Genomic DNA, 24,927 nt, shown 5'->3' on the forward strand with positions numbered 1-24,927 from the left:
GTAAATGAAACCCTGAGCAACTAAACTGCTTTAAAACGTGATATTAATATTTAAAGACTACCGTTTAAATCACCAGGAGAGTCTGACACAGCCAGAATGAGATTAAAGATCTACTTTTCAACGTTTTGATAAATTGCTTTTAAACACAGTTGAAGAGGATTTGAAGTTGTTTTATCGCAGTTCTTATCATGTCTTTGGGGGGGAGGGGGGGTAAAAACCCTGTTTTAGTTAGCTGTGAGTTACATACTGAGCCTCATTTCCTCAGAAGACTTTTACAAAACATTTTGGATGCTTTTTGTGACGTCCATGTCTTGTTGCTTTTTTGTCTATTTTTCTGATGTTTTCCCCAACTTGTTTCCGTTTTTTGTCAACGTTTTAGATGCTTTTTGTTTACGTCCTCAAATGTCTTGTTTTGCCCCCAACTCAAAGATATTCAGTGTCCTGTCCCAGAGGAGAGAAGACTAGAACATATTCACATTTAACAAGCTGACATCACACAAGTTCACCTGTTTTTACATAAACTCAATGACTCAAACTGATTAACGGATCATCACCGTCCCATACTTCATATCTTAAACGTATATTAACATCCTCAAAAGTCTTGTTTTTTTCCATGTTTGTCTCTTTTTCCGAGGTTTCTAAAAAAACTAAAATTCCACTTTTTCCCCAATTGTTTTTCTGTTTCAGTCTTTCAAGTTTATTTTATTTTCCACTTTTTCTGATTTTGTTTTTGTGTGAAGTCCTCCAATATCTTGTTTTGTCCAGAACTCAAAGATATTCAGTTTCCTGTCACAGAGGAGAGAAGAGACTAGCAACATATTCACATTTAACAAGCTGACATCACACAAGTTAAATTTTTTTTTAATTAAAAAAATGACTCAAACTAAAATTAAATTGATAACTAATCCAGTCATCTTTGCAGCTCTACATATTTCTTACAAATGAAGCATCTAATTCAAAGAGCTCTCAACAGCAGCCAATCAAAACCCTCTCTCCCTCTTTTTTTTTTTTCTTCCTCTAAAGCTTCACATAATGTAAACAAACCGAGTCACACAACAAAAGAAAAACTGCCTGATACCACTGCGTTTAATCCACCAAACACACTGGACACCTTTCACTGTGTTTGTGGGGGTCACAGTGCCTCCGGTTGGACTCACACACACACCGTGCAGAAATATTAAAATAAATAACCCGGGTCTGTGCACACACATGCGTTGTTTTCATCAACAACCAGCCGCTTCAAATACTCTGCAAAAAACCTCACATTTCACTGTCTATAATTGCAGTTTCTGTGACACAGAAAAAGGCAGCACAGCCGCAGCAAAGCTCCCTGACCTTGGCCCGTCTTCAGCCCCAGTATGCATGAGTCTATCGGGGACAAAAGCGGGGCATCTTCACCGAAACACGGCGGACATTTGCTTCGGATCGACTCCCAGCATTTAACCGGGGGAGCGACGCCAAAGCGCGGCCGGGAAAGGGAGCACAAGACGGGGAGGGGGTTAGCCGTGTATAAGCGGCCGGTGTAAGCGCTGTGTTTCCGACACGATGGAGGGACAACACCTGCAGCCATCGGCCCACTTTCACTGAGACCCCATTTCATCGGAAAATGGCTTTCGAGCGGCAAGCCATTTTCCCCCATGCTAACATGCTAGCTTTTTTTTTTTTTTTCCTTTTTTTTAAACCACACAAACACAACCCGCTGGCTACAGCTACATGCTACAGATAGCCGTTAAAGACAACACACACACAATAGTACGAGTCCCGTTAATGAATGTAGGCGGTGTAGAAAAAATGAGCGTTTTGTGTTTATGACGTGAAAGACGAGAGAAAGATTCGCGGGCCGCGCTACCGCTAGTTAGCACGTAGCTAGTTAGCAACCCCCCCGCGAGGAGAGAAAGGAGGGTAAAAACAGTGGTTGGAAACGGTAAACAAAAACAACAAACAACCCCAACACGGAGCTAAAGGAGTCGGTAACTGGACGGAGATGGGTGTTAAAGCACATGAAGTGTGTGGGTGAGCGCGAGGACAGGTTAGCATCCCAGCAGCTAGCCCGGAGCTACACAAAGATCTCGCGGCCCCGGCCGTTGATTGAAGGAAAAAAAAACACCCTCCTTTTCAAGCTGTTTTTCTCCGCTCCACACTTACCCCTCAATCGGCCTCTGCGCCCGCACGGTGAACGATGCGCAGCGTGGGGATGCAAAAACGTTCAAGTTTCACGGATTCGGCATGTTTGATTTTCTCCCTCTCCTCTTCAAACACCGACTTTTGGCTCTTGGCTGTTCCCCCTCTCTACCGCCGATTCGACAACATACTTCCTGCCGCTGCCGCTGCTAGCCGGAGCGGAGGCGAAGCTGCGTTGCCTAGGACGACGACGGAATGTCCCGCCCTACTCGGCCTCTGATTGGCTAGTAGTGTATACGTGTGTGTTGGCTAGTATGCCGCCTTCTTTGGTTCGAATTTGTTTTTTTTAATCTTTATAATTGAAAAGGAATTAATTTACAATATCAAGGCATAGAAAACATGACAATAACCCCTCTCAACATACATACAAAAAGATAACTTAAAAAGTATAAAAATAAAATAAGTAAGAAATTATAAAAAGAAAAAAATATATATTCTTCAATATAATCTTCATGTTGCTGCTCGGGGGGGGCGGACAAAAACATCTTTACTACTTCATAAGCTTGAAGGAGAGTTTTTTGTTGGTTGGATTGGTTATGTTTAGGTACGAGGAGTGTGATTGGTTAAGACTACCAGGGTAAGCCAATCAGAACCAGAGTAGGGCGGGGCACTCCTTCGCCATCCTAGAGCATAGATATGATCCTAGAGAACGTAGATCCGCGAGCTGCAGCGCAACACTGCTGCGCGTCATCATGCGCAGAATGAGAGGAAGAAAAAAAAACGGAAGCCACAAAAACATCCAGGTTGTTGTTTTTAACGTCACTTGTTTCTGGGGTTTATTAGAGTTTATTAGTGGCGGGACAGATGCAGATTAGACTCGGGTGCAGCTCGGCCTGACAGCCGCGCCGATCCGGGGGGATAACCGAGCCGAGCCGAGCCAGGCTGGACCAGCAGCAGCAGCATCATCACCATGGGGCAAATGACACTCCGAGGTCGTTTTATCAGCTGGGAATGTGCAACCCAGTCACTGGTAGACATCTGTGTTCCTGAGTTGTAAATATCATTATGTATTAATCCTTGTTAGTAGAGGTCCTGGGGAAGATCTGTATGCACTTCATTTAGCGTAGAGAAGATCTCAACTATATAGACTAATATGACCCCATAGAACAACGTGGGATGTGTGCCAAAATCTCTACCCGGGACGAAAGTCCTGAAAATGACCACAATAGGTGACGCTATTATCACACTACAGGTGAATGGGACTTTTTTTTCTGTTTCTAGATATCCTCATACATTTCTACCAGTTTAATCTTCATATTAAGATAAATACTTTTTGTGTTACACTTAAAAATAAAATAAAATATGCAAATTAGGCAATATCTCATTAAATATAACATATAAACTCTTGAAGCTATGTATTTTCTGAGGTGATCACAGTGTTTACACTGACCACGTAGTGTATAGGCTTTTTTCTGGTCTGATATTTTTAATTGTGTTCCTGTAGATGTTCAGTGTGGATGTTGTGTGTGTGGGGGGGAGGATGTCTTGTTTTTTGCTGTATTAAATGGAAAATTATAAATACAATCGTATAGTTGAAGTGTAGTTGAGGAGCTACTCCAGCATGAGATCACCAACTCTGCATTCTTCTTGGTTGACAAAGACGGTTACTTGAGGAAGAGTGCCACATCACAACTTGGGACTGAGTTGCTGAAGTTGTGTCCATTTTAAGTCACCGTACAGGATCTACATCAGGTGACACTGTCACAAGGTAACACCGATGTCTTTGTGTGTCTATTATACCACATAGCAGTCAACTGGAGAAATCTTGGCCTCCAAGAGCTCTGGCTCATCCGCAACTCAGGAGTGAAAAGATCAATATTACCACTTCATGATATCTGCATATAGCGCTGGGAGAAGAGCTCACACAGTGTCTCCCAGCACTACACGCGCTGACTGGGTGCGATACAACCAGCAAAATATCAGCCAAACTTGCAGCTCTGAACACTGTCTGCAAACCAGACAACGCTTCTCTGATTCTCAATTTCAACTGTCCACAGCTGACAGAGAGTGCAATACATTCTTGGTCAAATGTTTTAAACCATCAACGGACATGGAGACATTTGATGACATTGCTGCGTTTGATAGTAATGCCCTTGAGATGGACTTTGAGAGGACCGCTTGCACCTCAACTCATGCAAGAAAACATATACAAAGAGCCTATTATCAACAGCAGCGTTGGGTCCAAGCCCCATTTACAGATGCCACTTCAATCTGAAATGCAGATGCTTATGGTTTTGTAAGAAAGGGCACTTTATTAGTCCCTGAGATTGTAATCTCAAATCCTGAAGGTTTGCCAGATCCATGCTCGTGTGGCAAGTGTGCACACAAGAATGGGCGTCCCTGTCGGGTAGCTGCATCTGTTGTTGCAAGTACTGCAAATGCAAGGGAGGCAATAATAGTAAAAATCCTATCAGTGAATGAGCTCTCATCATCATCCCCATACCTGGACTCTGTTGGGAAAGTTTTACCTTGCAGCACAGGGAATAAACCTGGTGTTTGTATTTTTTACTTTAAGTTAACATGAAAATGGTAATAACAAGGTTGGATATAAAATGTCTGTATATTACAGTTTTTTCCAATTGCTAAACGACAGTGGGCACAACTGGAGTCACCTGAGCTAAACAGTTCACATCAGCTGCAAAACAGGCTCAGTGCAGCCAAACACTATGCACAATCCTCACTGAGATAACACACACACACCCACACACACACACACACACACACACACTGAGATAACACACACTGAGATAACACACACTGAGATAACACACACTGAGATAACGCACACTGTCACTCAGAACACACTGAGGGTAAAAACACTAGCATCAAACACCAATACACAAATTACAAACTTTCTCATCTTTACAGTTTGAACAATTTGAGTGACTTGACACTACTCAACAGTTTATTTAAGGAAAAAATATAGATTGTATAATATACCAATTTTACGTAAGGTAAACAAGAATAATGAAAATCAGCAGTTTTCTTCAATATAGAATTTTATCTCTAGTAATTTATGGAATTACTGGGAAAAAAACTAAAGGTACATACGTAACAGTACCAAAGAATAGTGTGACTAATCCTGCCTCTCTCCAGCATCATGTGGCAAGTTTTCTTCATCACATTGGATGTCTTCATCATCTCTAAATACTAACACATGTGGTGTTTCTATTGCTTTGACCTCCATTACTTTCTGAAAAACAGTAAGAACACAGTTTTACTATTGTAAAGATATAGTGTTTTTCACTTTTTTTATAGCTGTGTACATAACCTCAGCCATCTTACCTGGACATATTGGTATCTTTGATCTTTTACCTGTTTCTCTCAAACGGTACAGGGTATAATAATAAAAGGCTTTCTAAGCTTTCTCTATATAAATACCATATATGTTCACTAACTAGTCTATAACTAGACACTTGCTTAGGCTTTCAGCTAAAACTCCAATCAGCAGTGTTTGATAGGCACCAGACTGGAATCTATTCTGTTTTGAATGTGTGGTTAACAGTGTTGACAGCAGTGTGTTAGCATCTGAACAAAGTGCTGTAAATCTACAGTGTTGTGCACGTTGTGGTTAAAGTCATGGGATAAGTGTGTAGAGTTCTGAAAACTGTGTTCAAGCAATGAAAAACAAACTAGAGTTTGGTCCACATGAACTGCTGCTGTGTAGACTGGAGTTAGAGTTTTGCACATGTGACTCCAGTTGTGCCCATTGTCGTTTAGCAATCGAAAAAAACTGTAATCAAATGCTTGTTTTCCTTTTAAAAAAAATCCTTTGTTTGTATACAATTGTATTTATAATTTTCCATTCAATACAGCACAAAACAGGACATCCCCCCCCCCACACACACAACATCCACACTGAACATCTACAGAAACACAATTAAAAATATCAGACCAGAAAAAACACCCTACACTACGTTAGCAGTGTAAACATTGTGATCACCTCAGAAAATACATAGCTTCAAGAGTTTATATGTACGCATATTTAATGAGATATTGCCTAATTTGCATATTTTATTTTATTTTTAAGACAAAGTATAATACAAAATGTATTTATCTTAATATGAAGATTAAACTGGTAGAAATGTATGTTCAATGGGGTCATATTAGTCTATAACAGTTGAGATATTCTCCGCTAAATGAAGTGCATATGATCTTGCCCAGGACCTATGTGTTGCAACTTTTACTTTTTCTGGATTAAACGTTTTTTGTCACTTTTTTATTTATTTATTATTTATTTATTTTTGACATTTTGTGTGTGTGTGTGTGTGTGTGTGTGTCTGTGTGTCTCTATCTGTGTGTTTGTGTGTGTGTGTGTGTGTCTGTGTGTGTGTGTGTGTGTGTGTGTGTGTGTGTCTGTCTGTGTGTGTGTGTGTGTCTCTGTGTGTGTGTGTGTGTGTGTGTGTGTGTGTGTGTGTGTGTGTGTGTGTGTGTGTGTGTGTGTGTGTTGTTGTTAAAGTGAGACCTTTTCCCAGCTGGACATGCCACCATCTAGTCCTGGCTCTTTCCCAAGACCTTCTATTACCAAACTCCACCAGACTCCATGTAAATAATCAGGATTTTTAGCGTGTATAGAGCCAGCATATCTCTACCAGACTCCATGTAAATAATCAGGACTTTTAGCATGTATAGAGCCAGCATATCTCCACCAGACTCCATGTAAATAATCAGGACTTTTAGCGTGTATAGAGCCAGCATATCTCCACCAGACTCCATGTAAATAATCAGGACTTTTAGCGTGTATAGAGCCAGCATATCTCCACCAGACTCCATGTAAATAATCAGGACTTTTAGCGTGTATACAGCCAGCATATCTCCACCAGACTCCATGTAAATAATCAGGACTTTTAGCGTGTATAGAGCCAGCACATCTCCACCAGACTCCATGTAAATAATCAGGACTTTTAGCGTGTATACAGCCAGCATATCTCCACCAGACTCCATGTAAATAATCAGGACTTTTAGCGTGTATAGAGCCAGCATATCTCCACCAGACTCCATGTAAATAATCAGGACTTTTAGAATGTATAGAGCCAGCGTATTTCCACCAGACTCCATGTAAATAATCAGGACTTTTAGCGTGTATACAGCCAGCATATCTCCACCAGACTCCATGTAAATAATCAGGACTTTTAGAATGTATAGAGCCAGCGTATTTCCACCAGACTCCATGTAAGTAATCAGGACTTTTAGCGTGTATAGAGCCAGCATATCTCCACCAGACTCCATGTAAATAATCAGGACTTTTAGCGTGTATAGAGCCAGCACATCTCCACCAGACTCCATGTAAATAATCAGGACTTTTAGCGTGTATAGAGCCAGTATATCTCCACATGTAAATGGGTGAATTAAGGGTTTATTTCAACCAAACCAGAGTGGTGATAGTTGGAACAGTGGAAAGATGAACCAAGATGGCTTTTGGTAGTTTTATTTAGTTTCTGTCCACTTTGAATGAAGTGTGTTTTACCATGATAAAAGTTCTGATTATTTACATGGAGTCTGGTGGAGTTTGGTGATGGTGATTTCGGGGCTGTTTCATGTTAAACTAAAAGGATCTTACTCTTTAACTAAAAGGTCTATCTCTGTAGGGATCCATCCCATAATGTAGCCAGACACTTAGAATAATAATAGTTTCAATAAACATTCATTCAAATATGGAAGGTGGTCGTGATTTCCCACTTTATTTTGTGCTTTTTATTCAAACAAATCTGAATATTTTTAGTTTATTTAAAAAACATAACAGCAGACATGTTGACATGTCATAGTAGGAAAAGCACAGGTGTATTCAAAACCATTGCTGATGGAAGCATTCCACTTAGGAGAGGTCCTGGTATTAAATCATTAATGATGGCTGCATTCCACTTAGGAGAGGTCCTGGTATTGTTCATGCTGACTCACTGAAATATCTTACTGGGACACTTGATGGAACTGAGCCATCGTTAAGGTTATCAATGTCAGCTGTGCTTTTCTTACTATGACAAGTCAACATGTCTGCTGTGGAAAAGGTCCATAAGGTTGTGTTGTTCCCTGGATGAAAATGATTATTTCTGCATACGATGCCGAATTGTTCAAATATTGTAAACATGTTTGTAAAGTTGTTTTTTTAAATATTGCTACACGTAAAAAAATAAAACAAATTGCTGCACATTGTACGTGAGAATTTATATAATAAAAATACCAATAATGAAAAGATTGTGTTTTATGCTAAGCACTTTGATTTGCCTTTTTTGCAGAAAAATAGGCCTATATAAACAACCTCCAGTTGAGTGTTTAGAACTACAGCCTAATGGCTTCTTTGACTAATGGGCATTTGTTTTGACTTAAAGGCTACTGTTGTGAAAAACAAAAAATAAACTATTTACAAAGAGAAGCATTTTTCATTTTATTTTCCATGCACAGTTATTTAAAAACGCAATTTTCTAATTTTGCAGTTGATGAATGTTAATAGCAAAGACTAAAGGGAAAAAAAACATGAGGATATTTATGTGTGGGACTTAATTTGATTTAACATCACACTGCATTATTGTTTTAAATAACTGACTTCTTTGAAATAATTTATGGTAGGCCTATCATATGAATTATTATATTCAGAAGATGATCCTCATATCAATCACCATGGTTACAGTACAGCTTGTAGCTATAACCTTTGTAGCCTTTACTGAGACTACCTTTTCAAAATTAAGAAGTGACTAGTTTTAGGAAGCATTTTTAGGAAATTGAAAGGATAAGCAGATTTTTGCTGAGGTTTTTGTTCACAGAGATGTATATAGCTTTGTATGTGTATGTGTACACAACATGTGTTTTGGCATTTTCAGCCTATATACTGCACACAGACACAAGTACTTTAGCATATTCTGCTAAAATAGAGACCAGAATGTGGTGCCATGCCAACAATCTCATTCAACCATTTGACAAACTGAGGAGTTGGTCGTGACGTGGTTCAGAGGGTATCAGAGGTCATAAATGATGAACCAATCAATGGGCTCTGCTCCTATAGGCACCTTGGTGTGTATATATACAACACCTTTGGCTGGAAGGCCCGTGTTCAAAGTGTGTCTTATCATTTAGAGCAGACACGGTGAATCAGAGGGTTTATGTTATACAAGGCTGCATTACAGAGCATATGAATATGTCAGTAATATCTAAAAACATCTCATTTAAAGCTTACTTGTCAGGGGAGAACAGAGAATATGGTCTGATCTATCTTTATTCTCCATGCCAAGTAGCTTTTATCCTCTGGCAGAAGATATGGGTACCCCAATGTAAACTAAATATTTCTAAACTATAGCCCTAATTTGGACCTACCTCAATTAAAACTTTAAATAATGTTGCTTGAGGCTGCAGGGGAATAGCTTCATGATATGATGCATTAGGGTTGTGTGTTGCTCATAGTCACTCTTTGTGAAAGATGAGCAATAGATTGTTGCTGTGTGATGTGCTTCAGTCTGACTACATATCACTTTGTTTATGTTTTTCTATTATTGTAAGTATGTCATCTGTATGCTGATAAAACAATATGTCAAGTGTTATGTGTGAAGCATTTGAACTCAAGGCAAATATCCCTCTGAACAATAATGTATCTCCCGCAAAATGGTCCCTATGATATGTGAAAATTAAAACCTTGTCGTAGGACTATAGCAAACACATCGTTGGAAAGGTCTCAACCTGGACAGTAACAAATGTCAGTCTGAAGAGGATACATTACTCCTGCTTTGAAATATTGACCTCTGAAACTTGAACCCAGTACATGTTTGAAGGCTTGTCATTTAGCAACAAGGTACTACACACATAGGACCAGCTGTTATAGAAGGTACTACTAGGACCAGCTGTTATAGAAGGTACTACACACATAGGACCAGCTGTTATAGAAGGTACTACACACATAGGACCAGCTGTTATAGAAGGTACTACACACATAGAGCAGCTGTTATAGAAGGTACTACACACATAGGACCAGCTGTTATAGAAGGTACTACACACATAGGACCAGCTGTTATAGAAGGTACTACACACATAGGACCAGCTGTTATAGAAGGTACTACACACATAGGACCAGCTGTTATAGAAGGTGCTACACACATAGGACCAGCTGTTATAGAAGGTACTACACACATAGGACCAGCTGTTATAGAAGGTACTACACACATAGGACCAGCTGTTATAGAAGGTACTACACACATAGAGCAGCTGTTATAGAAGGTACTACACACATAGGACCAGCTGTTATAGAAGGTACTACACACATAGGACCAGCTGTTATAGAAGGTACTACACACATAGGACCAGCTGTTATAGAAGGTACTACACACATAGAGCAGCTGTTATAGAAGGTACTACACACATAGAACCAGCTGTTATAGAAGGTGCTACACACATAGGACCAGCTGTTCTAGAAAGCTCTGGACCTTAGCTATCATGTAGATATGGTCTCCAAAGTTTACCCACTGTAAGCACTGTCAAACATGGTAATAAGCTATTTTCTCCTATTTAACGATTCAATTTTTTAAAATCTGATGACACCAGTAGCTAAGTTTCCATCCACTTGTCAATCGAATTATCTGAAGTTTGGTAAAAAAACTCATGCGAATAAAGCTGGTGAAAGTGTGTTTCCATCCAACAGCTTTAAAGCGAATAAAAACCTGTGCGTAATGACGTCACATGCTGTTTTGCGATTAAATTGGTATATCGAATTGATTTGAGACATTTTAAGGTGTTTCCTTTCATTTTTGCACTGAATCGCACAAGATTCAAGCGAACTTTTGCGAACAAAGTTTTGCTAGACAAAAGTAGTTGTTGTTGTTAATATTAGAAGCCAGCTATAAGCTCTGATGGGCCTTTGGTCGAGGATCTGATCCAGCTCATCAAAAAGGTGGAACTTGCCTTATATTTTTCCTCCGGCACCGCTGAGAGACAACTCTCTTTTTTGAGCCGTGTATCGCTGTTTGAGCGCCTTCCATTTACTCCGCAGGACGTCCCACGGCTTGTCGTAAGGGACATTCTAAAACGCTGAAAAAGCTTAACATGGTTTAATATCTAAACAACGATCAGTCATCACCAGATGTATGTTGTCATGAACACTTAAGCCTGTCAAAAAAACTAAATCGAAATCCAACGATTATAGAAGTTATATCTCACGTTAATGTGTCAGATAATCTCCATAATATTTGGACATTGGGTTCGATTTGACCGGTTTAACTGGTTATGATGAGCAATATAGAAGAGGATTTTTTTGGTGATGATTGATCGTTGTTTAGGTACATTAAACCACGTTAAGCTTTTTTCCATTAGGACTTAGCCTATAAAGCCAATGAGAACCGTGGAGAGTCAACCCCCAGCCACTCCGCTGCCCTGAAGCAGAAACGCTTTATGTCAGATAACGTCCATAATAATTGGACATTGGGTTAGATTATTTGACTGTTTATTTAACAGTGGTTATGATGGGTAATATGAGAGAGAAATTTGGTGATAATTGATCATTGTTTAGGTACATTAAACCACGTTAAGCTTTTTCCTCGCCATAGGCCTACGGCCACTGATGAAGAAAACATTAACGTGAGATAACTTCTATAATCGTTGGATTTCGATTTAGTTTTTTTGACAGGCTTAAGTGTTCATGACAAGATATGACTATGATAAATCTGGTGATGATTGATCGTTGTTTAGATTGCAACCATAAAATGACCTAAAACTTAATCGCAATTTATTATTTATTCAGCAAATAACGTTTCCATCAGCGTTTATCGCATAAGCCGTATATTGATCAAGAGAAAATCCGATGAGACCGAATGTATTTTCTTTGAGTTGATATTCATGAAATTCAATCAGATTTTACTGTTTCCATAAGGCATTTTTCATTCGATATCACTTAATTTGGATAAAAACGGGTCGATGGAAACATAGCTAGTGTGTTCCACATCCTAAAAAAACCCAGGGTGTATCCACAATTCTACACTACCAACTTCTACTTATGAGAAATATACCAATATATTTAAAAACTACAATTCCCATTTAAACGTGGCCCATAATCTGTTACAAAGCTTGAGCACTTGTAGCTCTTCCGGGATGGGTAGTGTTCTGTCTTATTTACTGTAATATTTCACGATTTTTCAAGAAATACATATAAACCATGATAATATCTGGTGAATAAATGGTGAAACAGCAGTTATTGGGCTAAAAATACCAATAATATCAAAGCTGTATCCAGCTTCTCTGCTGCAGCCCGACTGGCAGAAACATTCGTACTGTGATTACGTAAGATGTTTCCCATTGAAATACATTAGTTTAGAAAACGTGACCCCAACACGTAAATATTCACAATAATGTGATGGTATCACGTTTTAATAGATTTAATTTCGTGATGCCATCATGAACTGACGTGAGACTGGGTTGATTTTTGGATATTTAGATGTTAAAGTTTCCTTCTTGATTAACCAGCGCCTGCAGGTTGTCTCTTACGTCGCAGAAGTAACGCTTGATGTCACTCGTCTGCCCGCGGTATCTGTTTTCGTAATAAGCCTCAAAGTATTCTTCAAAGCTGCCATTACCATTAATAATATAATCTAACTTTAAATCATCATCCTTCAGAAATTTGTAAAGCACTGGAATATCCCAAGATACAAGCTCCTTCACACTGCACTTAGCCTTGACCATTTCCCTGTGCTCTTTGAACAGCGTGTCCAGGTCTCTCAGGTAAGTCAAGAGGAGTCTCTCCACAGGGTCGCAGGTTTGAATCCCTCTGAGTCTCACCAGGTGAATCAGCATCTGGACATGGAAGGCTGCCCCGTTCACCCAGGCCTTCAGAGCCTGAGATGACATGTGGCCGTCCCTCACCATGGAGTTCTTCAGCTTGGTGAGGGCGGTGCTCAGCTGGACCTCGATCCGTCTGATGTCAGTCACCAGTTCGTGGTCGTTGTTGATGTGCATCTCACATCTCTTCAGGCACTCGTCGATCTGATCCCAGACCTCGGAGGCCTTCTCCTCGGCAAACACGCTCCGCAGAGCGTCCTTCATGCTTTCCTCAGGCGGACTCAAGGAAGCCAAGTCGATGAGGACGGCGATGACCAGCGCTCCGAGGCCCGCCAGTGCAGGAGCTGACTCCATGCCGGCCAGTTTATCCGCTAGGTTTTTGATCCAGTCTGCAGCATGCAGTTTGATCAAGTCATTAACGGAGCCGCCCCCCTCCTTTTTCCTCTTCTCGTAGTGTTGTCTCAGATTGTCTGAAGACGACAGACCTGTGAACATCACAATGCTCTTGTTGACTCTCAGATCTGGAGCCTCTCCGTCGTTTTTGATTAGTTCCACAAAACCTTCCAAATCTTTCCTACGCTCCTCCCTCCCTTCCTCCAGCAGACGGCTATTCAAATCACCCATCTTCTTGTTTTCAGGATCAGATCAAAGATGGAGGTTGTTGTTCTCTGTGTAACGCTGCAACACACAAAACTGACATACAGTGAACATGTTCATCCAACTGGAGAAAATGGACCAAATGCTTACAAAATATGGGGTCTGTTAGCTTTAGCCTCAGTCTGTTAGCTTTAGTCTCAGCCTGTTATCTTTAGCCTCAGTCTGTTAGCTTTAGTCTCAGTCTGTTATCTTTAGTCTCAGCCTGTTATCTTTAGTCTCAGTCTGTTATCTTTAGTCTCAGTCTGTTATCTTTAGTCTCAGTCTGTTAGCTTTAGTCTCAGCCTGTTATCTTTAGTCTCAGCCTGTTATCTTTAGTCTCAGTCTGTTAGCTTTAGTCTCAGCCTGTTATCTTTAGTCTCAGTCTGTTAGCTTTAGTCTCAGTCTGTTATCTTTAGTCTCAGTCTGTTAGCTTTAGTCTCAGCCTGTTATCTTTAGTCTCAGTCTGTTAGCTTTAGTCTCAGCCTGTTATCTTTAGTCTCAGTCTGTTAGCTTTAGTCTCTGCCTGTTATCTTTAGTCTCAGTCTGTTAGCTTTAGTCTCAGCCTGTTATCTTTAGCCTCAAGCAGTCTACACACCGGGACGAATATCGGCGCGCGTTATTCGCCAGCATTTTTCAACGCGTTTTTTGTGTTCACACCCAAGCGATTTTTGCTGACGATGACCCGAGTGAACATGCAAATTAGATGGCACTTAATGTAAAACAGAAATACCCCGGTACACAAGGTGGCGCTGGGCAACTTTACGCTTCTGACACTCGCTTGTCACTCAGAAGAAGAGAGCAAGTATTTACGCGCTTTTCAAAATCATACAAAGAAAACATGGATATTTCAAGCACCAGTAGCTCCAGCTCCAGCTCCAGCGATGAAGAAATTATTGTTCTGTTGAATGAGGAAAGATGCCGGAAAAGACGCCGATATTGGATACATCCCATCGTCTCCGGCAGTGTAGACGCTACTTGGCGTATATCTTCTTCGCCGTTACGTATGTGTGCTCGGCAAGACCATTTTGTGTGTTGAGCGCCCCCAAGTTGTGTTTTACTGTAACTTCAGAAGCTCCAGACACGTGAGCAAAAGCGCCAATCTTTGGTCGGATAGTTTTTGACGCGGCGCGTCAAACCAAAAAAACGAACCTGAGGCGCTTTTAAAAAAATGACGCTTTTACGTCGGTCTGCACACTCACATTGGCGCCCTTTGTTTAGTCACAAGGAGTTAAACGTCGGCGAATATTCGTCCCGGTGTGAACAGGCCTTCAGTCTGTTATCTTTAGTCTAAGTTTGTTATCTTTAGCCTCAGTCTGTTAGCTTTAGTTTCAGTCTGTTATCTTTAGCCTCAGTCTGATAGCTTTAGCCTCAGTCTGTTAGCTTTAGCCTTGGTCTGTTAGCTTAAGCATCAGTCTTTTAGATACCTGATTTTTTAGGCATCCAGTAGCTTAGACAACCATAACACAACAAATGCACGTACACACATATATCTCACATACATAAAAATCACACACAGACATGTAAAGAGTTAACATTAGTGAAGTGATTACAGAGGTGTGGTATGGACTGACCATGTGATGTAATGACCATGATCAGGTGCTCTGGTAGAATGTGTGCAGTGGTGGTAGTGCAGAAGAGAACAGTGCAATAGCTTTTTATTAAAAATGAACTATGAAAAGACCAGAAAGTCTGTTAGCTTTAGCCTCAGCTTTAGCCTGGGTCTGTTAACTTTAGCCTGGGTCTGTTAGCTTTAGCCTTGGTCTGTTAGCTTTAGCCTCAGTCTGTTAGCATGCTATCATAATGTTTACCTCAGCTCAGAGAGATGTGTCCAGACGTGCTCTCAGCTCCACTTCACTTCCTGTCTGCTGCAGATGTTCTGATGACAGAGTGCAGAGTGATGGTGATGCTGCAGTCTGTGTGAGTCCCCCCTCCCCGACCAGCTGCACCAGTAAAGAAACAAGCCTGCAGCATTCAGGCCCGCCTCCCTTTTCCTCTTCTCGTATGTTGTCTTCCTGAAATCATCCAGAGTGCCTATATTATGAAAAAACACACAGGGTGAAAAGAGGAGTTGCAGCAATGTGCAGTACAACTAAAATATGGTGTTTTTTTTTTTTTTAAATTAAACCATGTAGCCTAAACCTATTCTGATATAACCTCTAAATATAATTATGAACCTGGAAATGAGCATAATATGGGAGCTTTAATATTCAGGCACCTTGCAGAGTAAGCCTGGACTAAATGCACCTTATTCACACTTTACAGACTGTACCAGACACTTTATGGGAAGTTGCATTAGCAGAAGGTCTCTACAGCTTTTGTCTATGTGATTGTCTTTATGTACTGTATGTTCCTGTGTATGTATTCTCTTTTTTAGTTTTTACCTAATTAGCACCAAGACGAACTCCAGTCCACTATGTTTGACATGGTAATAAAGTATTGAACTTGAACTGAACTCATTTATATTTCCATTTGTCTACTTTTTTATTCCTGACATAAAAATAATGTATATTAAGTTTTAAAAATGTAAATTTGGGATTTAAAAAAACTACTTTTGCTTTGTTTTTAGTGTAGTTTAATAATTTAGGTCACTTTGTATTTTACGTAGATTTCACAAAAGTCTAAAAATAATAACAAATAACAATTTCCTCTTTTTTTATTTTCTTACTACTTGTTTATTTACAGATATTTTAATATTTAAGCCACCATATCTCAAAACAAACAATTAAAGTAATATAAAATACGTTAATATTATAATTTTTATATTTTAATTATGTCGTAGTTTATTATTTATTTGTAATTTCTTATATTTATTAAAGGTGCAATATGTAATATTGTATGTAATACTGGCAGCTAGCGGTTAAAATAATTACTGCACTACCAATTCAAAATACTGGAGAGTCGTCTCCCCCGCCTCCTCCTGCCCAGATTCGAAGTTCACAGAGGTTGCCAGGCTGAGACCGCAGCATTCACAACAATGTTGCTAGATGCTTTTCTCACATAGCCAGACATTACTCCACAGCACAGCGGAGTAGCTAATGTTAGATGCTAGTCTCACATAGCCAGACATTACTCCACAGCACAGCGGAGTAGCTAACGGTAGATGCTAGTCTCACATAGCCAGACATTACTCCACAACACAGCGCAGTAGCTAACGGTAGATGCAGGCTATATTGACAATCATAAAAGCCCGTGCTCACGCGGAGCTCTGTAACCAACTGACAGACACACTTTTTCGGCTTAAAATGACAGTATGAACCGCTAAAAACACAACAACCTCACTGTCCTCTCCACACGCCAGTCAGGCACACTTCCTTGGCTTAGAATTACAATACAAAATGCTAAAACTACCACTACCTTGCCGACGGAACACACTTCATTGGCTTAGAATTACGGCAACAATTGCTAAACACACTGCAAACTCACAGTCCTCTCTTTCCAATTTACAGCCCCCCTCTCGTGGCTTAAAATAACTCACCGTTGTCGGCTCCAGCCGCTGAAGAGGCTACACGTTTTAAACAGCCATGGGCTGCATGGCTGGTAATGTTAGCAGGTAGCAGGGTTAGCATGGCGGCGTTAGCCAGGACCAGTTGGGATCTCTTTACTGGCTATGTCTCAATTGTTTTTGCGAGTAACCAACTCGGGTACTCTAGCTATATAATTCAATGTGAGTACACAAATGTTGAAATGACAAAAAATGCCCATCCCTAGTAGCTGTAATGAATTAGCCTGAAGCTAATGCTTACCTGTTCAGGAGGAAATAAGCCAACTCTGCGTCCTTTTGGGCTCTAAGCTGTCTCCATCTTTCAAATACATCTCCAATATTTACCAGGGGGTTGTTACGTCTCTGGTCACGCAACTGTTAGAAACATGCTGTTTTCTTTTTTTTATGTCATGTAGAATCTATCTCCGTTGATCCTGTTTGTTTGTTTGCTGCTTTCATGGCTGTACTACCGTTACAGCTGTAGCGTGCTGGGTTTACGTGTTTACAGGTATATCTGGCAACCCGGCCTGGCTGCCAAACTGAGCCGTTGATAACAACACACAGATCAAAACATAAACATAAATTCCGTCACGGAATGTAAATTTCAAAAAGAAAAAATACTGACATTAGCATTGTTGTCAGAAAAGATAGTATTTCAGTTTAACATTTTTTCTTAATATCTGATGAGGCATTGGTGTCATTTTTGGATTTATTACAGTACAAATATTACATATTGGACCTTTAATTTTATTTTCCCAGCAAATGAAATAGAATACGTTTGATTGTGTACTACATGTCCCAGAATCCCTTGCGTCGTCACTGACGTCAGGTTCCCTCGCCTGCTGCCTCTGTTCTTTCCCCTCGTCGCATTTCATTGTTATTCTCATAGGTTATTCTGCTTTAAATCCAGATTTTGGGCTCCGGGAGCAGCCGTTTTACAGCCACGTGGTGTTTGTGAGAGCAGGATGGGTCCCGTAGAGGTAAAATACATTTAATATGTTTATTAACAAGTGTAGAATTAAAGAAGCTGACATTTTAGACTGAAAGCGGCTCCAAACTTAACTGGAGCGTTGTGTTGTTGTTAGAAACGTGGCTAACGTTTCTTAACGGACGTTATCTGGGACATATATCTCATGGTGTAATAGACAAGTTATAATTAGTTAATAAACATCGATTTGAACCTTCATTAATCCCCTTTTTGCTGTCTGTGTTCGCTTTCGTAGGAAGAGAGAACCTCAGACCAAACTCCGTTCAGAATTCCACCACATTTTAGTGTTCTTGCTTATTAATAAAAATAACACATGTCGTAACAAATTAAAATACACTTACATATTCATGATACTCTCTTGCTTAATTCGGGTTGTAGTTGAATAAGTTGTATTAATTTATTCGTTTTCATTTATTTTTTATTTGTTCGCTTTCGTAGGAGAGTGAGAGCTTCAGACCGAACTCCGTTCTGTGTGTGACTTTGTGTTTGTCTATATGTGTGTGAGAGAGAAACTTTGTGTGAGACTTTGTGTGTCTGTCTGTGTGTGTGTCTTTGTGTTTCTCTTTGTGTGTGTGTGTGTGTGGCCATATGTCTGTCTGTTTGGTTTGAATATTTGTAGAAATGCATTGAGATCAAAAGTTGCTCTGTCAAATTCCTGGCTGTGTTTGTTTTGCTATATTGTTGTTTAATAAAGTTAGTTTAAATATATACACTGTATACGTGTGTGTGTGTATATATACATCTAAAGCTAACTAAGCTGTGTGCTGTGCAGCTCCTCCACATGTCCGTCTTCTCCCAGAGCTTTTCTCCGTGCGGACGCTTCCTGGCAGCAGGAAACAACTACGGAGAGATCGCTCTGTTCAGGTCGGCCACGCACAGACACCACCATGACGCTCGTTACAACATATATCATAATGTAAAAATCCTAACATGAATGATGGTTGTGTTGCAGCCTGTCTGCAGCTCTGAGCCCCGACGCCACCGCACTGAGTCAGAAACCTGTTCTCACGTTCACAGGTGAGTCAGCACCGGAAACCCACCTATTCTAATGATGGGAGTGATATAGAGACATGTGGAGGGAGGGAGAGAGACAGATGGAGATGGATGAGAAAGTTATCTGGATGGATAAGAGTTTGTTCAGTGACCTTGCCTCCACCACAGCTGTTTGCAGCCAGTAAGTCTGTGGATTTCCTGTCTGAACATGGGTGCTGACTTGGCTGTGTGTTCTGTGTTCTATGTTCTGTGTTCCGGTTCAGCCCACGACGGCCCGGTCTTCTCGCTCCTCTCCAATGACTCTCAGCTCCTCAGCGCAGGAAACGGAGAGATCAGCTGCTGGAGCTGGAGTGAACTCATCAAGAAGGTGACCGTCTCTTTAAATCCAACAACAACAGACCCAGCACATGTACACTGACCTATCTAAGGCTGGCTATATCGCCACCCACTCCCTGATTCCTGCCCACCGGCTCCAAAAATCAGTCTGTTTCTCTAGAAGTCTATGAGAAAATGAGCCGACTATAATTATCGTCAGACTTTTCTCGCAGCATTTCATATGTTATTTTAGCATTAGTAAAATGCTCCTAGTGCACAGCGCGCGCACACTATGCTTGTTACACACACAGGGACGCACAGCAGCACACACACATGCAGAAGATTACAAACAAAAATATTACGGTGCAAATCCTCCATCATAATAACAATGCTCCAAGGTCCAAACGCGCCTGGCCTTTAAAGGGAATGGGAGATGATCTCTGATTGGTTGATTGCATGTTACGCCCAAAACACACCTCTGATTAATGAAGACACTAAGTACAACCCTGCACCGCTACCTGGAATTCGGTGGGTTTGTAAAGTCAAATCTAGGATAAAAGCTTGAGGGAGAGAACAGATAGGGGTTGTATCTCTTATGCTGGACTCTCATATTGATCTTTGTCTTCTGGTAAACTTAAGTCCGATGAAAGAAGGCGCAGGAATTAATAAATTGGAGTCTGATTTGACAGACCGTAGGACCTCATTTATTACAAATTCCACTACAAACACCAACACAAAGAAAGAGGAAGGGGACGGACAGCCGGCTTAAAAAGAGGCACATCTGGCGAATCTTCCGGCGGCACCGGAGCAATCCCGGGAATGAAACGTGGTGGATGTAAGGAGAATGGAGTCCAGGTTGAGAAACCCTTTAAGTCTGAGTTGTTTTAGGTGAAACGTTTGATATGTAAACTATTTGTCTGCTTGGAGCTTCACTGTGAACATTTGTGTTTCCTTCAGAATGCCAAACCTCTGTGGACAAAAAGACCAAACTACAAGTGAGAGACGCTCTCTTTCTTCCTGTTTGCTTGCCGTATTATATTCCAGTCTTTGATATTATTGTAATAAAGGAGCCTGACTCACTGAGGTCTTTTGGTTTCTGTCCTCCAGATCCAGTCTGGAGATCCCAGAGATCAACGCCATGATCGTCAACCCCCGAGTGAGAACAGATACGTTACATACTGATGACGAGACGCTTGGTTCCTCAGTGGGAGGGTAGTACGATGAAACTGAACGCTGCTCTCTCTGGGTTTCAGGACAACAGTCTGGTGGTCGGAGGAGGGGACAACAACATCCACATCTTGGACCTGGAGCACGGAGTCTTTAAGGTCAGTCCGCTTCACCGTTTGGAGACCTCGGGTTCATCCTCGGAGGTTAAAGGTACAATATGTAACTTTCTGCCGCTAGGGGTCTCTCAACCAAAACAATGGACGGTAAAACTGGACTTTTGATGACGTTGGGAAGTTGCGTGGAATTGTGGGAGTTTTTAGTGTTAAACACCTTCGCTGCCGGTTAGAATGCATCAGTTCACGGACGAGTTTACCCATTCAAGTTTATTCACGTTACGTTTATTTATGTTATTGTAATAAAATAGCTGCAGTTTCCCCAACATAATTACGTTTTTCTTGATTAGATTTTTATTTGTAGCTGACCAGTTAGCTAGTGAGCCAGCAAGCTAACAGTAGCCAGCAGCTAAAACACAAAATATTTCACATATCAATGTCACCTTTTGGATGGTTTCAACACTGGGGCGGACGGGGTGTGTTGTAACGCTAGCTAGCTACTCAACGAGGCTGAGAGACGGGTGTGGGTGGGGATTCTCGGGGGAATCTCCGCAACAGTGAGCCAGGACGTTCGATGCCTGTTGTGCAGCAGCAGAACATCTCCCAGCTGCCCGGAATTATCTCCCCTTCTTTTCAGTAATCTTAACTTTTTGTTTTGGTGCTTAACCCACCTTTTGTCGGGTTAATTTAGCTAACCGTAAAGACAGCTAAACGCGAAGGGGGGAGAAATTTGGCAGGGAGGAGATTTTCGGCACATACACCGGTAGCGCTACGGAGATGTAGCTAGCTACTGCTATGGATGGCCGCTGTTGTGACTCGGTGCTGGGTCTGATATGGTCTGTTTCCCGACGTTTTTAAATTTAATTAAACTGCCGTTAGCGTCGTAAGCACCAGGCACTGGAGATAAGTTCTGGCCGGGGGGGTTGCTGTAATGAAAGTAGCTGGCTGATAGCTGACAATCACTAACAACTAACAATCACTAACAACTAACAATAACTAGCTAGCTATATGTCCCGGGGCTGTTGTCAGCTGTCATCCCGACTGAGTCTCTCTGCGCCGGGGGAGTGAGGCAGACAGACCGGGGTGTGCTAGCTGGCTAAATTAGCATTAGATTAATCGTCTATCTATACAGCTAACGTTAACGTTACTAGTGAAGTTACTGGTGGGTTAGCTCAGTCCTGTTAGCTGTGGTTGAAACAGTCATACTAAAAATAACTGTATTAGTGTGTTGAACGATGTTGTAACCTCAATTTTACCCACAAAGCATTAGCATCAACGTTAGCACATTGTAGTAACGTCAAGCTGGTATCGATATAGAACTTTCAAAATAGATAAGGTCTCTGTTGTATTACTGTGATAAAAAGTGGGATGTAATTAATCACAAAATGATGCTGTATGGCAAAAAAAAGCAGTATTACATTTACAAGTATTTTTTTTCTGTGACATTGTATGATTTACAATTACTCCTGAACGTATCATCTTGGTGCCAGTGTTCTGACGGAAGTTAGAGTAACTGGAGGGTGAAAGGTTATATGACGCCACTGACGGGCGACTAAAGGAAACGTTCTACGTTCCGTGTCTGAAAATAAAATAATAGATTTCTCTGGGTTTGACATTTGGTGGAAACATTTGGGATAGTGTAAGAACACAACTCATAAAAATATATAACATAGGTATGGTCATTTTTAGACATTTTAAAGCAGAAATGTTACATATTGTACCTTTTTAAAGCTGCAGTGTGGCTCTTTTTTTCTCTGGCGATAGTAATTACATATGAAAGGGTAACTTTGTTTTTTTTTTAACCTGGACCCTATTTCCCATCATGAATTGGTGTCTGACAAGAACAACAGTCTCTGAAACTGGTCCAGTATTAAACCAGAACCAAGCTGTAATGTAACCCTACAGGACTAATGTTCAGCATCAGTTAGCGTCCACTAAAAGTTCTGTTGTTGCCGCTGACAGACTCAGATTATTATTCTAAGTGTCTGACAACATTATGGGATGGATCCCTACAGAGATAGACCTTTTAGTTAAAGAGGAAGATGTTCTGTGTGCAGTCGGTCCTGCAGGGCCACTCGGACTACATCCACTGCGTGAGCGTGAGAGAGCGGGAGGCAGAGATCCTGTCCGGGGGGGAGGACGGAGCGGTGAGGATGTGGGGTGAGTGATGGCGCGTCCACGTTGCTATCCCGACGCTGTAGTTTTATTATTAATATTCATTTTAATCATGATGCCTATGTGTTGTTCAGACAGCAGGACGGGTCAGTCGGTCCACTGCGTCGAGATCTACAAGTACGAGGTGAGGAAAAACCGTTTGTTCAGTCTATTTATATAAATAGAATTTACAAAATGCATGTCCTTTTATAAGTCTAATATCCAAATGTCAGTTTTAGACTATATTTCTGCAAGTTAAGTAGCTGTGGGAATGCGTGGCTGCGTGAATGCGTGGCTGTGTGAATATGTAGCTATGTAAGTGCGTGGCTGTGTGAATGTGTAGCTGTGTGAAAACTGTGTGAAGGCTGTGCAAAAGCTGCGTAGCTGTGTGAATACTGTGAATGCATGGCTGTGTGAAAGCTGTGTGGCTGTGTGAAAGCTGTGTAGCTGTGTGAAAGCTGTGTAGCTGTGTGAAAGCTGTGTAGCTGTGTGAAAGCTGTGTGTGAAAGCTGTGTGAAAGCTGTGTAGCTGTGTGAAAGCTGTGTGAAAGCTGTGTAGCTGTGTGAAAGCTGTGTAGCTGTGTGAAAGCTGTGTGGCTGTGAATGCGTGGCTGTGTGAAAGCTGCTTGGCTGTGTTCTTTAAAGTGTCAGAAAGATGACCAGAGTGTGGTGTTTCAGAGCTGTGCCCGGCCCCAGTTCGGTAAATGGATCAGCTGTCTGACCACAGACTCCGACTGGATGGTAACACAACGCCACCTCTTTCTTTTCATAGTTTTAAATATGTTGGTAATATGATCAGAAGTGTCTTGATGTCTAACTGTCGTCGTTTCCTGCAAGCTGTGTGGCGGCGGCCCGTCCCTGTCTCTGTGGCATCTCCGCTCGCTGTCTCCGACCTCCGTCTTCCCGCTGGCGGGCTGCCAGAGACAGGCCGCCTTCTACCAGGACATGGTGAGACCACGGCCAAGACACAGCTCTTATCCCAAGCAAGATTTCAGCAGTTTTTCAGCTTTTTCCGCCATTTATTTAGTTTTTTTTATTTACATTTTTGCAGCTTGTTTAGAAGATGTTAACCTCTCTCTCTGTCTGTCTGTCTGTGTGTGTCCCCCCCAGATCTTGGCTGTGGGTGAGGGTCCGTTTGTGTCTCACTGTCTGCTGGGTGGAGAGGTGAAAGCTCAGATCCCGTGCACGCCGCAGAGCCTCAACACGCTGCAGATCAACGCCAACAGCACGGAGCACCGGGTCGGTCTACCCCTCCCCCCCCCCCCTTAAACACTAGACAGTGACACAGGGATCAGTTGTCGCTCCCATCCCGAGCCCAGGAAAATACTCCCGTCACATCCCGATAACGTGACGTGAAAAGAGAAGTGCAGGGATTGATCAGTGCAATAGCTTATTGAATATGAACTATGACTATTAAAAGACAAGAATGTAAACATAATAGAACAAAAAAACAAAAAAGCCTAGTTGTGCACTGCCACCGAACCAAAAAGACAGGAAACTGTTTTTCAAACTGTACTCGACACAGAATTTGTCAAATTTCTTTTCCCACTTTGAGATGCAGAAATCCCCCCCCTCCCAGAAGAAGAAGAGTTTTATATTCAGGCCGAGAAACGAAAAGAAAAAAAAATTAATCTTTGTTTTGCTTGATCTGCTAAACTCTGACGGCCAACCTGTACATGAGAAGACTAAATAAGAAATGCAACAATACAGTCAAAGATATGACATTTCAAAATAAAAGCATGTGAATAAACTAAACGTCCGGCCCTGTTAGTTAAGTGACAGTAATAACTGTTTCCTGTTTGCAGGTGCTGACGGTGGGAGGCAGCAGCGACCACATCGACGTGTTCACCAACCTGTCGTACAAAACCTTCTCCCTCAGCTTCTGACACACACACACGTTGACTAATGTAACGTTTGTTGATTAATGTGTCACCTTTTTTTTTTACCGTTGTCATCAGAAACTCACGTCAACTTTTGTACCCGTAGTCTGAAGATAATAAAATATTTTTGTCTCATTTTGTACCAACGGTTGTGATTAGTTCCAGCTCTAATCTACGGCAGCGTGTTGCTGCGACGACACTACAGTCAGTAAGACATCAGAACGTCAAAATGTGTCCAGCAGGACTCCAAGAAGAGCTCCATGGCGGTTTAGGA

At 41.3% G+C, this 24,927-nt stretch overlaps 2 protein-coding genes across 4 annotated transcripts in view; one reads left to right on the top strand and one right to left on the bottom strand.

Annotated features, from left to right (window-relative positions):
* Nucleotides 1–2,324, bottom strand: part of si:dkey-89b17.4 (zinc finger protein 646) — a 20,314-nt gene extending 17,990 nt beyond the window's left edge. For all 3 annotated transcript variants that reach the window (XM_028599198.1, XM_028599200.1, XM_028599199.1), the window contains exon 1: nt 2,146–2,324. The gene's annotated coding sequence lies outside the window, so the exon portion shown is untranslated. The remainder of the gene's footprint in view (nt 1–2,145) is intronic.
* A 15,540-nt stretch (nt 2,325–17,864) lies between these two features.
* thoc6 (THO complex 6) lies at nt 17,865–24,793 on the top strand. Its single transcript, XM_028600006.1, has 13 exons — nt 17,865–18,024; nt 18,805–18,896; nt 18,985–19,049; nt 19,289–19,392; nt 20,298–20,335; nt 20,448–20,496; nt 20,594–20,665; nt 22,678–22,780; nt 22,870–22,919; nt 23,452–23,514; nt 23,611–23,721; nt 23,884–24,012; nt 24,579–24,793. The coding sequence occupies exons 1-13, from the start codon at nt 18,010–18,012 to the stop codon at nt 24,657–24,659; spliced, it is 972 nt and encodes a 323-aa protein (XP_028455807.1). The 5' UTR covers nt 17,865–18,009; the 3' UTR covers nt 24,660–24,793.
* Nucleotides 24,794–24,927: the final 134 nt, after the last annotated feature.

The sequence above is a fragment of the Perca flavescens genome, chromosome 15 (assembly GCF_004354835.1).
Source record: "Perca flavescens isolate YP-PL-M2 chromosome 15, PFLA_1.0, whole genome shotgun sequence".
Taxonomy (NCBI): domain Eukaryota; kingdom Metazoa; phylum Chordata; class Actinopteri; order Perciformes; family Percidae; genus Perca; species Perca flavescens.